The sequence below is a fragment of the Perna viridis genome, chromosome 5, assembly GCF_037379345.1.
Source record: "Perna viridis isolate PV_CMFRI_1.1 ecotype Kerala chromosome 5, ASM3737934v1, whole genome shotgun sequence".
NCBI classification, from domain to species: domain Eukaryota; kingdom Metazoa; phylum Mollusca; class Bivalvia; order Mytilida; family Mytilidae; genus Perna; species Perna viridis.
This window is the reverse complement of record NC_142449.1, coordinates 6529577-6545544: the sequence shown is the minus strand read 5'-3', so window position 1 is coordinate 6545544 and position 15968 is coordinate 6529577. Positions and strand designations below refer to the sequence as shown.

Here is a 15968-nt window from a genome sequence, read left to right as displayed (position 1 = left end):
TCTTATTTTCAAAAGTTATTTAGCCACACGACAAACTCAAGTATCCTCAACCTGTACTAAGTACATACCTTCAATGTGATGTTTGTGAGGGACACAGCTATTTGTACTTGATTCAGCTGTGTTGTTATACCCCTTATTTTCTTGACCAAAGGAAACTATGCAAAACTTCCTATAACACCACTGTGCTTCTGCATTCAAACATTCACTTCCTAACTACAAACATTATTTCTGAAATATGACACTACAAACGGAACGATTTTGAGTAATGCATGTTTCAGAGCATCTTTATTCATAGGATGTCCCTATTATACAATATGCATGAACAGTTTCATATGTAAGACCTTACTTAAAAAACAAATCTATTATTTACTTCCCATTATATATGCTGTAGCCAAACGAACAAGTGCATGTTTTTGTCTTTTAGTGCCAGTTTTTGTGAAGAAATGAAATAGTTTATTTTTGTTAAACCTACTTAATGAGGGATGGGTACCCCCATGTCATCTTATTTTGTTAAACCTACTTAGTGAGAGATGGGTATCCCCATGTCATCTTATTTTGGATGTAGACTTTGACACAGAAATATGATAATAAAATCAATTGAAAAAATCCCAATGATGATTCTATACCAACAATTAACTGATAAGGAAAAAAGTCAAGGTTAATCTATGAAATATGTTAGGATTAATGATTTCATTAAACATAAATGGAAATACACCTTAGCTTCACGATACTACCACAAAACTTCACATGTTTAGAAAAACACAACTTGCAAGGCTCCTGCTTGTAATATCAAAAAATCAATGGAGCTAAACAAAATGAGAAAATGGACTGTATCACAGTATAATATAATCATATACCAAATAAGTTACTATAAATCAAGAAAAACTGATTGTTGCAGAAGGATTGAATGTTGGACAACAGATTAAAGTATGCACCAGACACTTTGAGATTAGAGCAGGGCTTCATAAAAGATGTTTCTTTATTCCCAATAGATTCTGTAAAATATTCAAAACAAAAAGCAATATTTCATTTTCAAATAATTTATGTAAAACATACATGTACGTACAAATAAGAAATATAAATGAAAAGTTATGATCTGGTGAACAAATAATAGAAAAAGCACATTGGTCCCTACATGTTTCATTCATCAATCAAGGGAAAGAACTTTTCACAAGGCTTACAGTCATTTTCAATCATAACAAATACATTGTAAATGTATACAAAATGTAAAAGTCAAAATAATTACATGCAATCATGTACATGTGTTTAAATACAAGAATTCAAGCACCACTGATGTACAACTGACTTGGTAAGCCTTGTTCAATAAGATTAAATAAGTCAACATATCTTCCTAATTCAAGATTCTCATAATACACAATAAAACTTCGGTATATCAATTATGTAGAAAATAGAACCTTACTGTCATCCATGTGTTTTACCTTCATTGAATTCAAACATTACTTTATATTTGTATTTCTTGATGTTATTAAATTCAGAAGTACAAAATTTTTGTTTAAAATGTCAAATAGTATTCAGAACTTAATATCAGCAGTATGTGACACAACACCCAAATACTAAAAAATACTAGTAAATGGTATTGCACAAAATTAACAGCATATTAAATATTATTCCAGGTTAGGATCAATATTAATCCTAATGGTCCAACTGTTTAAAATGCATAGATATTAACTCTCAAAAGTTAGTGTAAACAAAATCAAAGTTGTTTGGTTCTGGAGGTATTGGTGGTGGATCAGTAGGGATGGTTATTCCTTCTATATCTAACAGATGTATCTTGGTTTCCATGTTAAGTAATAGTTCTAGATCTTTGTTCTTCTGACTACTGTCCATCTGTAACACAAAACTCATCAAGGTAACTAATATTCATTTTATCAACAGATTCAAACTGATTTGTTTAACATGTCATACTTTTCCTTTCCTCTTTTGTCTACCATGGACCATGGAATTTCTTATGAGCAACCTCGGTGGGTGTTTCTAAAAAAGCAGAGGACGCTTACCCTACCGGTGCACCTGGTCCATGCTCAATCAATGTCTTTGGTTCATGCTCCCAATTTTTAGTGGAGTCCGAGTTGCTCATTTACTTTTGTCACTTTGTATGTATGATTTTAGTTACTTTGTTCTGTATGTCTGTTTTCCATGTCTGGTCTTTCTCCCTGAATTACATTCTTTTGATTACTGCTATAACCTTGCTTCCCTTGATTCCTCAATCAAATATTGATATCAGATGCCTGACAAATAAAAAAATAACAGCACTTTTGAAGTCCAACAGAAAATATTACAGTGTGCCTGCTATGGTGAGGTGTATTATCTTCTCTTCAGACATTCAAAACTTGCTTTTCTGTTATCTGCGATGATAAAGTTGAATTGATGCATTGCCAATATTTTTTCAGTATCACAGTAGTGGCCTGGGATAGAAAATATCAGGTATTAAGAACAATAGAAAATTAGGGCATCTTATGGGACATTAAACAATACCCTGCCATATTGTGTTGTATTTAATGAACATATGCTTAATCACATATCGTCGCCCTGTGCAGGTCCAGGTATCTAAAGAAAAAGTCTGCAGCAGCGCTAAGCTTGTCGTAAAAGGTGACTAAATAGTACTCAGATCCCTAGCCGGGGGCTAGGGCGATCTGCCCACAGAGCAACTGGATTGTGTGCCCCAGGTGGTGGAATGGGGTACCCCTGGTGTGTTACATGCTGGAGTTATCAGGCTACAATGGAAAACCTGACCACAAACTATAGTGGTGCACCATGTTAAGAAAGATGCCATATTCCTTGCATGTTAAAGAACCCTGCTGTGGTATTCAATAAGAGTAGGAACCTTTGCACTCCGCTACAGAAGGCTAAATTGCTCAAACATATCCATCCTTCCCTTTTCATAGTGGCAATCAAAATTTGTCAACCCTATTATCCTTGTGTCCAATCCCTTTTTTCATTTCATCATCATTTCAAGTTCATATTATCATCCATTTCATGTTCATTGCCTGAATATAGCTGAAATATTGCTGCTTGGGCATAAAATTCCAACAATCAATCAATCAATCACAAATCGTCACATCAGAACAAAAGACCAAATTCTTTAATATTTTAAGAATGATAACTCTAATTCATCAAAATATTTTTGTGGTTAAAAATAATTTGAAATGGCCAAAACCTGCAAATTATCCAATCAAAAAAAAAATTCAAACTTGATCTGTAGTTTATGATACTCAATACGAAATTTATCATCCCTAAACTATCAGGGATAGACAGAAAGAGGGATGGACACTAAACTCATAATAGTGGTGGGGTATGAAATTGCCCGCAAGTAAATCTATCAGATGTATGAAATCTTAGGATGCAAAATAAGACTTAAAAAAAAACAACAATCATAATTAAGAAGTTTTAATATAAAAGCCATCAAAACATCAAACCTACATGTCCCCGAAGTCATTATTGCATTTCCAAGTAAGACATTGGACTTGTATGACCCCATTATGGTTAGGACTATACTAGTAACAGAAGATAGAATACCTCATTTCCAAGTAAGACATTGGATGTGTATGACCCCATTATGGTTAGGACTATACTAGTAACAGAAGATAGAATACCTCATTTCCAAGTAAGACATTAGACGTGTATGACCCCATTATGGTTAGGACTATACTAGTAACAGAAGAAAGAATACCTCATTTCGAAGTAAGACATTGGACTTGTATGACCCCATTATGGTTAGGACTATACTAGTAACAGAAGATAGAATACCTCATTTCCAAGTAAGACATTGGATGTGTATGACCCCATTATGGTTAGAACTATACTAGTAACAGAAGATAGAATACCTCATTTCCAAGTAAGACATTAGACGTGTATGACCCCATTATGGTTAGGACTATACTAGTAACAGAAGATAGAATACCTCATTTCCAAGTAAGACATTAGACGTGTATGACCCCATTATGGTTAGGACTATACTAGTAACAGAAGATAGAATACCTCATTTCCAAGTAAGACATTAGACGTGTATGACCCCATTATGGTTAGGACTATACTAGTAACAGAAGAAAGAATACCTCATTTCCAAGTAAGACATTGGACTTGTATGACCCCATTATGGTTAGGACTATACTAGTAACAGAAGATAGAATACCTCATTTCCAAGTAAGACATTGGATGTGTATGACCCCATTATGGTTAGAACTATACTAGTAACAGAAGATAGAATACCTCATTTCCAAGTAAGACATTAGACGTGTATGACCCCATTATGGTTAGGACTATACTAGTAACAGATGATAGAATACCTCATTTCGAAGTAAGACATTAGACGTGTATGACCCCATTATGGTTAGGACTATACTAGTAACAGAAGATAGAATACCTCATTTCCAAGTAAGACATTGGACTTGTATGACCCCATTATGGTTAGGACTATACTAGTAACAGAAGAAAGAATACCTCATTTCCAAGTAAGACATTCATTCCATCACACCACATGTCAAATTCTGTTTCATCTTTAGCAACAAAACAGTAACTCTCTGGGTTTTCTCCTGAGGTTGGTTGGGGTGTTAAGGCAAAGTAAAGATTACATTGCTGAAAAAAAGATAAATAGCCGGTCAATTTGTAATCTGGCTGTTACTACTGATTGTTACTGATTCCATGAAGGAAATTACTATCTTCCCGAGTGTCTTTACATAATACATTGTAACTTAATGTCACCATACAATGATCATGAAAACAAAACAACACAAGGAGCTGACAGAACAAAATATAAAAAATACAGTATTTAAATGAGGCTTAATACTGTTAGATGTAAATAGGGGAATGCTTTGATAAACTAAATCAACTGCTAAATGTATTTGTTTTTGTAAATGTAGACTATTTTACAATTATAGTGATCTTGGTTCTTGCCAGAGTAAGTGTAGAATATTTTACAATTATAGTGATCTTGGTTCTTGTCAGAGTAAGTGTAGAATATTTTACAATTATAGTGATCTTGGTTCTTGTCGAGTAAGTGTAGAATATTTTACAATTATAGTGATCTTGGTTCTTGCCAGAGTATGTGTAGAATATTTTACAATTATAGTGATCTTGGTTCTTGCCAGAGTATGTGTAGAATATTAGATTATTTAATATTTTTTCAATGAGAGGGAGTTTCTCATGCTTATCTCATTGAGCGGCTATACCGCGAGACGAGATGAGCATGAGAAACTCCTGCGAGTTGAAGAAATATTTAATAATCTGTTTATCGCTGTTTTGAAATTTGTTAAATAATTTTGGGATTTATTCATTCTAATCAAGTAAGTTACTGTATTTAATCATTTTCCATTGTAGACTAGAAAATATTGCCACAAATTAGCCATCATTTCATACGCAGTAAACAAACAGATGGTATTTGGGTCATCAAATATTCCTACGCTGTTGCTTGTATGTCACGTGAAGACATAGAAACTAGCGATAATTTTCATTCTCATTCAACTGGCATGAGCTTAAAAATTATCGTATAGCAAGATCAAAGGGATTTAAACAAAAATAGCGATAATTAATCTTCTAATACAGAATAGCTAAATGTAGAGTTAATAATAATGTGATCACAAGTGATTAAGAATGCCAAGATTTAACAAGTTTAACCTGTTAGGTAAAGTCTTTAAGTATCCTAAGCAAGACTGGTTATATATCTTGTTTATAATATAGATTCCAACAATGATTTTTTTGTTATTTTAAGCAATAATCTGATTATTACAAATACATATGAATTTCTTCAAACAGCATTGATATAAAAAAAGAAATGAAATACAATGACAGCATTATCCAATAAGTGAAAAATGTAAGCAGTTATTTTTCCATGTGAAAAATGAAATTTATCACATTAGGAAATACTGATATTTCACCACAATTTATATAATAAAAGGAAAATATTCATGGCATTTCAAACAAATGCAATAATGAGCAATGCTTGAGAAAATAAATGCTTCAACACTACTTAGTGTATTTTTTATGTAAATTTATTGTTCTAAGGATATTACATATAATTCTACAAACCCCTTTTTTGTCTCTTTTTGTTGTTGCATGAGGACAATCTTTTCCTGTCACAATGCTTTTTATTTCATTGATTGGTACTGAAAAGGAAAAAAAAATCCTGAAGTCTTTGATGTGTGTGAGGATGAACATTAAAAACAATTTTTTTTAAGGTAAATATCCAGGCTACATGTTACAACAAAAACCAAACCATCTAAATGCATATTTATCCTGCAATTATAATCTTCATATACGATTACAATGTGTTTAATACAGCCTTGCAATATTTACATGTACATTTTTGCCATTTTTTAAGGCACATCTGTAAGTATCTAAGATTACTATGACCACTATAAAGCCATAGATTCCCCATGCATTTAGTGAAACAATATGAAATAAATTTGATAGGGTGCAATACTAAATAAATTCTATCATTATTTAAAAACAATATTTTTTTTGCCATATAAGATGTAGTAAAAAGTTGGCTTTAATAAGGCTTAATTTATCTAAAAATCAAGTATGGTGAGTGTGGTGACCTATGTTTTTTACATTAAAATTTAAAGCATGTTTATTACCAGTCATCTTTGAGAAAAACTAGGAAAATTTATCTACTAGAAATATTAGGTATGATCTACCTTAAAAACTACAGCCTGTATGTATATTCAGCATGACATGTAGAAATACTGGGTAAAGCCTTCATACAAGTTGTATTTTTCAACAATGACATCATACTTCATTAAAAAATACTCAGTATTACTAAATTTTAGTATATCAAAGATTGTGCTGCTTCATCATATGTTGATGTGTCAGGTATTTCCCATTTAAACTATCGAAGTGATGAGTAATTAGATTTTTGTTCGTGTCGCAATATGAGCCTAATCACACTTGAAACAGATAACAAGATGTACCACTAAGAATACTGGAACTGATATTAAATTCCTGCGCATTACCAGGAGTACTTGACACTAATATTGAGACAATGCACACTACTAGGAACACTTGACACTGATATCAAGGCAATGTGAACTACTAAGAGTACTGACACTGAAATCAAGGTCCTGTGCACTACTAAGAGTACTGACACTGATATCAAGGCAATGTGAACTACTAAGAGTACTGACACTGAAATCAAGGTTCTGTGCACTACTAAGAGTACTGACACTGATATCAATGCAATGTGAACTACTAAGAGTACTGACACTGATATCAAGGCAATGTGAACTACTAAGAGTACTGACACTGAAATCAAGGTCCTGTGCACTACCAGGAGTATTTGACACTGATATAGAGACAATGCACACTACTAGGAACACTTGACACTGATATCAAGGTCCTGTGCACTACTAAGAGTACTGACATTGAAATCAAGGTCGTGAGCACTACTATGAGTATTTTCATACAGACATCAAGACCCTGTGCTCCTCTAGGAGTGCTTGATACAAATACATGTATATTAAGGCCCTGTGCACTTCTAGGAGCACTTGATACAGATATCAAGACCATATACACTACTAAGAGTACTTGATATTGATATCATGGCGTTTAGCAATACTAGAAGCACTTAATACATATATGAAGTTCCTGTGCTCTATTGTGATCACTTGATACATAAATCAAGTCCCTGTATTGCATACCTTATATCACACTCCTAGACCTATATTGCATACCCTATATCGCCCCCTTAACAGACCATACTTAAAATATTATCAAAATATGATATAATGAACACGACATCTCAAAATCTGCATCATATGTAATATCAATCCTCCCCCTATATCATCTTGGGGGCCGGTGTCCCTTGAGGTGATATAGGAGTCTCAGGTTGATACCACATGTGATACAGATTTTGACATGTAATATTCAGTAATTATCAATAGCTACAGATTATCACTTCACAACAGTCTTGTAATCATATATCAGCAAAACAATCAGAAAAAACTTTTATACCCTTATCAGACACTTTAAGGCATGTGCAAAGCTTGGATGATGGTGCACTACATGCCATTTTTTATAAATATCACATCCTAACTTAACTTGACAAGTATAACATTGACACTTCCAACTGATTACCATAACAAATGCACAACCAAGATACATGTAATATCATGTCCCACTTTATTTTTGGTTCAATGTACCAACCAAGGAAGTCAGGAGATTGAGGCATACAGTATTTTCTGGATTATAAGTCGATGTGGAGTATAAGTCAAATTGCCTAATTTTGACCAAAATCAATGGAAAAACATAGATAAGTCGAATTCGGCAGATAAGTCGAGGGTCAGACATGTGCATTTATATCGTATGTGTCAGCGGAGGTCCCAGTTGAGCGGTTTGTTTTCAACAGCATATTATTCCAGCGATGTTACTAAGTACAAGATTTCTGAATTAAATAAAAATCTGTGTTTCTGTTAAAGTGTATTTTATCCGCAAGTTCAATAAATTTTTATTGAATGGCAGGTCAATGGCTCTGAAGCCATAAATCATCAGGAGTAGAAAATTGTAAACATGTCGAACGCAGGCAGCCATGTGTGAAATAAGCGGTAAATTTGTTTGATGAATCGGTCAATATTACGAGCGATAATTAGTAAACAATAATACCTGGTATTACGAAATACAATAAAAATAATTGTTACCTGCAAATTTGGTTGCAATTAGCCATTTAGATAACACCTTAACTAATTATAATTTGAACCACGTGCAAATGTGTTATGACATACCATAAATGGGTATAAATTTGCATATTAAAGGACCAATAACTCCAAAACACTTGATAATGTTTTCTAAGTTATAAAAAGAGTTTTGTTAACATATCTTCTAGAGTTTATTTATATTTTAACGGTTTCAATGTTTCAGAGTTTTATTAACATCATCGTTATCATTCATAAAGGATAGCGGCAATGATCAATAATATTTGAATTCAATCACCGGTTTGACTGTTTGACAGCTTTCGTTAATTGCAGTTTACCAAAAATTTTGAATTAAAGCAATCAAAAGTGAACTAAACAAATCTAATGAAATGCATTGCTGATGAACATTTTTCTTGAAAAATCCTTAGATAAGTCGAAGGGGACGATAAGTCAAGGTTGACACTTAGCTGAAAAAAAATATTGACTTATAGTCTGGAAAATACGGTAATATTATATCATTTTTATCTGCAGTTTTTTGGTCAGCAGAGTTAACTGTTGGCACTATAAATAATGAAAATCATGAAATAATCTACAACAAAGGTGAGGATAAAACTCACATTTCTTGTTCAGATCTTCCAACATGACTTCATCATTCTCAGAGCAGTCAGCAAAGAGGAGGGACTTCTGATTTGGTGCTAGTCTCCAATACCAAAACTTGTAATCTGTAAAAAGCAGTGAGTTTAAAAATTAGTCTGATGGAAAGAAAAATGCAATACACAACTATATTTGAGTACCAGTACATGGTTAATATCAATATACTTGAATAAATGATAGACAGACCAATGAAAAGGATTTTATCATGCAGATAACACATCACAGGTCTGTAAAATGGGAAGTTGAATACATAGTAATAAGATGGGAAATATCTCTATTTTTTTTTTAATGATTTTCAAAAATATTTTTAATACAAATACAAATCAGTTCATCATAGATATCCTAAGATCATGAATTTTATATGCTCACCTTTAACTTTGCCTCTGTAATTATATTTGGTGAACTTAGTGCCTTCCATTAGATAGTTGAGTCGCTGTTGTTTGATCAAGTTTATCATGTCTGGAGTTATATGCTGTCGGAGATCACTTCAAGGAGATGAAAATTGAATAAATTCATTTGGTTAGATAAGGTTAAGTCATGATCTTGGTTTTCACTACTATAAATATTTATGGGAAACTAAGTTTCACAGTGTTTGTAATCAGATGGAACCAAAAATTCATATTCTCTATGAATTATAAAATTACTTCCTGATGAAAATTAAAAAATCTGATATCCACTTAGGAATAAAATTCAAACAAATCATGAGAATGGGTATCTATGAATAATAGAAACACATTTAAATCCATCAACATGTCATGAGACTTAATCTATTATTTATAAACAGAATTGATCTGCTATGCCTTCACAACAGTCCACACTATGATCCTTATATTTAACCCTTCAAACCTTCTATATATACATATAATAGATGTAACCTGACATTTCAAATTTCAACTTGCCCACCCCCCTGTACCCACAAAATATGTAAAGCTTGAGATTTCAAATTTCAACTTGCCCACCCCCCCTGTACCCACAAAATATGTAAAGTTTCAGATTTCAAATTTTAACATGCCCACCCATCTACACCTACATATAAAGTTATGCTCCACACCAAGCTTAAAGATATAGCCTGAGATTTCAATCCATCAAACCTTACTTACATAATAGGTTTAGCCTGAGATTCCCACTCCTCCTTGGTTTGTCTGTCCTGTTCCCATAATTTTAGAATATCCTGGTATGTCAGCTGTTGTAGGCGGTTTTTGAACACTTCTAGTGATCGAGGAAGAACTTGTAAAGCTCTTGTTATTTGTTCTTTTACAACACCCAATACCTTATAAAGATAAAAAATACCTTCTGTTTAGAAAAAAAGTCACATTTAAAGATAAGTGGTCAAACATTTCTACAAACATAAACACTACATATATTACAGTTATCAACATAATAAAAACACACATTAATACCCTAAAAATTCAGAGATATTCCTACTTATGTGTATTAATGGTGTATTACAAATGGTGAAAATTCCATTACACAAAAAATAGAATCATCCATTGTTACAATAAAATTGTGAAATTTTCAACTTGTAAAAAGCAGAATTATGTGGTAAAAATTCTAGTATCGGCAGTTCTGTATATTTGTATTACATGTTCATAGTGATTATAGCTACAAATACATCATAGTTTGCAGTATAAAACATTGAAGTTATACAAATGATGCAGGATAGTGACTTACTTTAGGAAAATCCTCCTGTGATGCTCTCATTTCTCTCCATGTTTTGTTCAGTAATTGTATACAGATACAGAACAGTTTCTCAAAAGGTTTATCATCATTGAAGAACATTGGGTAATAGGTTTTACCATCATCAGAAGCTGTGAAATGAAAGTTACGGTTAAACAAATGAGAACATTCTACTACAGACAAGTTTTTAAATTTGTGCTCATATCTTCAATCTTATATAGAGACCTGGTTATGTTACAGTATGACAAAACATACTTTTGGTCATATTTTATAATGATTGAAAAAATCCTGAATTTTGTTGGGTTTTTTTTATAAGTACAGACAATACTATGAAGAGACTCACAATTTGCAGTCAAAATTTGTAGAAAATACGGACAACACTTCTGGAAATACCAGTCTTTGCCATATAAATTTCTGACAACAAGCCTGAGCTAAAGAAGTTTAATGAACTTATATAGCAATGATTGGCATGTTAGCCAATATCAGCAAGCCCACCAGAATTTTGACCAATCATGCCTGTCGGGCTGGTATCAATTTTGGAGACTGAAGTACCATGAAGAAAACTTGCTTGTCTCATGTAGTCTCATGGACATTTTCCCAACATTTTTGCTTCACTTATAAAATTAAGAAAACATATTAGACAATTACTAATAAGGCTGTTCAACAAGGACTTCAAAGGGTTGTGAAACCTATTCAGATCTTTTGTGCTAGAACAATATAAGAAGAAAAAATTGAAGGGTCAGTGTGGTTCTTTGAGATATAAGCATTTTAGCATCCATAAGTAGCTTTATTCATTTGAGTTAATTATCATTTGTGCAATTTACTACTATTTGATATAGGTGTTCAGTGAGAAAATCTCATATTGGTAGAACAAAACCAGTACCGTTATGGAAAATAACAAGTTTTGAGGTGCCAGTCATTTGTTTTTTATTCTTACGTGGTTCTCCAATCTTCAGTATATCACATAGGCCTCTTGTTAGCATTATACTGGAGCGAATGAATGGACAGTCATGCCTGTCCTCTCGGCAAGAATTCTCTAACACTACCTAAAATCAAATACTCACAAATACATTACATGTATAAATAAGTAAATAAATCAAATACATGTATATGGTCTCATTAAATATCAAGTTTTAACCTGATAAATTCATGGTACTGAGGCTGGTTGTCACTTTTAAACTAAAGATAAGTTTGAAAAGGTGGTGGTGGGTGGGTCACCAAATAATGGTCATTTTTTTTGGCAACATTTTTGGCTCAACATGGGTTAGACAGGATCCAAAAGTCATTTTTACCAAAGTTTGCACCCTGTAAAAGCCATTGAAGGCAAATATTGTGCACTTCAATCATAAGTGGAAGGTCAAGGGTCCGTAGAAGGGTCATTCAGGTTGGAAAAAAGGAGGATTTTTATAAGATTTTTGCCAGTTTGGCCAAAGACAGGAATTGGTGAATTCAATGGGTTGACATAGTAAGAGAGTGAGAGACATCATTCTTTGTCAGGTTCAAGGTGAAACCCTTCCCCTAAAAAAAACTTTTTGTGGCCAAGCACATTCAATTTGCTTGAAGATGTAAAAAAATACTACTTTCCTAAGCTAAAAATAACATTGCCAGAACCCCAAAAATCATGAAATTAACCCCAGACCATATATTTCCTAGTTCAGCATAATAAGGGTTAATTTACATTTTTTTACCTTTCTCAATTTCATTAAACAAGGTTTTTTTAATTTAACTTAAAAATGTTACTATAAGTACCTTGACAAAATTTTCTTCCTGGTTCTGAGCAAAGTAGAAGACATTATCTAAGGCTAGTATTCCAGGTGGGGTGTGCCTTACAAAGTCCTGTGCTGGGTTGGAAGAATCCTGTTTTTAATACAATATCACAAATCATACCAATATGAATAAACAAGTTAAAATTTGAATAAATAAAACAGTCTAAAACATTCACAACATATCCATGAAATTCCCCCTACCAGTAAAGAATAATCAAATTCAAATTAGACCTACCAATTGTTTTACTTAATCATACAATGTAGGATCTGTCAACATATCATTCTACTTTCTGTTCAGATGACCTTTTCGAAAAAAAAAAAAAAAAAACATTTTCATAACATTTTACTCAGCAACTATAAATCATAGCAACTAGATATTAGGTATGCAACTTCAGTATGGGGTGTGATTTCAGGTTTGTCACACTTCAACTTCATGTTTACTGACTTGGTGTATTTTTCAACAACAACCCAGCCATTTCTGTCTTTGACCCATTTTTTCCCTTTGAATAAGTCTTTCATAACCAGGGAAGCTGAAATCTAATTGGCTGATCAGAAAGGTCATCCAAATAGAGTAGTAGAATGAAGTGTTGTTAGATTCACATGCAGTGAATGAATTCCTTGCAGCAGAATATGTTGGTGTGTTGGGCATGCACAGAAAAACTACATCGCAGTTAAGACAAAGGGTCTATTGAACAAATAACTAAACCATGGCAACCGTGGCAAAAAAAAATCATCAAAACATATTCAACTAGATGCTCATAAACAAAAAATATTCATGGGAATATAAAACATAATGAATCAGAAGATAAACTTATAGTATAATCTTACCTCAAATCCAAGTTTTTTATAGACATTAGACTTGCGATTCCCTGGCTGATTAGAGTCTGTATCTATATCTAGTACTGGTTTACGCAATGTTTCTATGTTTTTTAAAACAGTCTGAAATAAGTATTGTATAAGTAGTAAATGAACATTATTTTTAAATACATCTGCCTTCCACTTACTGAAAATATATAAATTTGTTCAAACTATTATGGATTGAATACAAATTAATAAGCTAAAAAGTATGTCTCCTTTTCATTTTTTAAAAGTACAAAATAGATGTCCTTGAATAATATCAAGGTCACAGTGTTACATGACATACAGAGAATGATTTTTTCCCTATGACCTGATAAGACAAATATCAGGAAATTTAATTTTACCTCAACATAACTGGAATAACAACATGCTTCACCATAAAAACTGTACATAGGCATTATAAAGTAAAGCTGGTCAGAAAAGCTAATAGGACTGCTTCATTTCTACTTGTTCCTGATTACTAATACATGTATTTGTGAATGATATATACTAACAGTATGTTTAAGTACCTGAGAGTGTGGGTCAGCTGGTGTTAGCATTTTTTCTTCATACATATTAAGCAGTAGTGTCTGTAGTTTGTAAAGTTGGTGTGCCATTTCACTTCCTACTTTACCACTGAATACTGACTGTAACAGTATGATAATTATTGATGACATCTGTAGCATCATTCAAAGGGTAAGATCAAATTGTAAAATCTTAATGCAAGTTTACAACATAGTGGTTTTGATTTAAATGTTTTTTTTCTAAAAGATAACTGTATTGATTTTTTTTAATTGTAAATTTCCATGTTTGTATGTTAAAGGCATTATAAATAGCTGTATTGCTCATGTGTCTTGCCAACATTATATAAGATCAATAGAAATTACTTACAGACATTAAAACATTTCTAAAACTTCTGCTCTGCACATTGTCTGATAATTTCTACAAAAAAAGGACATAAAATTGATTTGAGAAATCATTGTGAATTACTTGTATATCTGAGTACAGTATTTTATGGAATCCAATGAAATAATCCAGGTAAGATGAACAAAATAAAGAGCTTCACCAAGCTCAGCATATGATCACAGCCAGTTGAACTCCGTTTACTTGGGGCAAGTGTTTACACAATATCAGTTTTTTATACACTTAAACATATGGACTTACAGTTCATTGTGGACACTACAGGTTTGGAAACAATACTCATTAATTATGGACTTTTAACCAAGTCAATATGCTATTTGTAGACCCTTCAGTATATTCAAACAGGTACATACATAACATCTTGACTGAGAAAAAGTCTGCAATTTATATGTTAAACATGTAACAAGAGACTTCCAGGAGCCTGATTCGCATTAAAATAACATTAAAAATAGCATAAGAATGTCTAAAAAGGGCAATAACTCCAACATGGCTTAACAGATTAAAATGAAAATTTGACCACAGATAGATTTTATCATGCTAAACACTTTAACTGGGTCAGAATTTGCTAAACCAAATGGTTTTGGAGATATATGCAAAAAACTACTGTCTGACCCCTATGTTCTATTTTCAGTAACGTGGCCATGTTTTTCAACAGATCAAAAATCCCCACAACAGTTCTATGCAGGATACCCCAAGGAACATTCATGCAAAGTTTGGTTTCAATTGGTCAATTAGTGTCAGAGGAGAAGAGTTTTGAAAAATTGTTAACAACAACAACGGACAATGATGGTGGCAAGTGATGGCAATAGCTTACATGGCCTTTAGCCAGGTGAGCTAAAAAGTGCATTTTGGAAATGATATTTCATTTGTGTATTAAAAATTTCAGCCTGCATGTCATTTTCTCCTTTTTGAATCCAAGATATAGCATTTTGAATTTTTTAAAGGAAAATCAGTTACCAAGGCAATATTGACTTTTGAATTGTCTCAAAACCTCAAAATTTAGACTCAGCATGTAAAACTCTTTCTAAAAACCAAATTTCATCCAGATCAGAGCATTTTGAAATTTTGGCCATGGGCAACATTTCATTTCAATTTTTCTTGCATGATTTCTCTAACTTGGTTCCAATTGGTCAAGTAGTGTCTGAGAAGAGTTTTGAGAAATTGTTAACAACGATGACAACGAATGATGATGATGGTCGCCAAATGATGGCAACAGCTCACATGGTCTTCGGCAAGGTGAGCTAAAAAGCAAACAAGATTCTATAAGTTTGGTTATAACTGGCTTTCCTATATAATTTCAACTACATCACACATTTCACAGAAGGAAGAAACACTGTACCTACCCTCCTTTTCTCTGCATTAGCCTTTATGAACAAAGCATTTAGTAAAGCTATGGCATTCTTCTGGACTTCATTGCTACAGAAAAAAAAATTAATCAAAAGAAATTAATCAACTATCATTACAGTTCCAG

General features: G+C 32.7%; 1 protein-coding gene across 3 annotated transcripts in view; it reads right to left on the bottom strand.

Annotated features, from left to right (window-relative positions):
- Positions 1-1024: 1024 nt before the first annotated feature.
- LOC148615756 (engulfment and cell motility protein 2-like) overlaps positions 1025-15968 on the bottom strand; it is a 37244-nt gene continuing 22300 nt past the window's right edge. For all 3 annotated transcript variants that reach the window (XM_088582323.1, XM_088582322.1, XM_088582324.1), the window contains 13 exons: positions 15841-15913; positions 14468-14518; positions 14107-14223; positions 13568-13678; positions 12723-12830; positions 11911-12019; positions 10968-11104; positions 10397-10566; positions 9666-9781; positions 9260-9364; positions 6043-6119; positions 4459-4593; positions 1025-1848 (listed from right to left, as the gene is read on the bottom strand). In XM_088582323.1, the coding sequence (XP_088438449.1) occupies positions 1693-1848; positions 4459-4593; positions 6043-6119; positions 9260-9364; positions 9666-9781; positions 10397-10566; positions 10968-11104; positions 11911-12019; positions 12723-12830; positions 13568-13678; positions 14107-14223; positions 14468-14518; positions 15841-15913 (1465 nt within the window). In that variant the 3' untranslated portion in view covers positions 1025-1692. The remainder of the gene's footprint in view (positions 1849-4458; positions 4594-6042; positions 6120-9259; positions 9365-9665; positions 9782-10396; positions 10567-10967; positions 11105-11910; positions 12020-12722; positions 12831-13567; positions 13679-14106; positions 14224-14467; positions 14519-15840; positions 15914-15968) is intronic.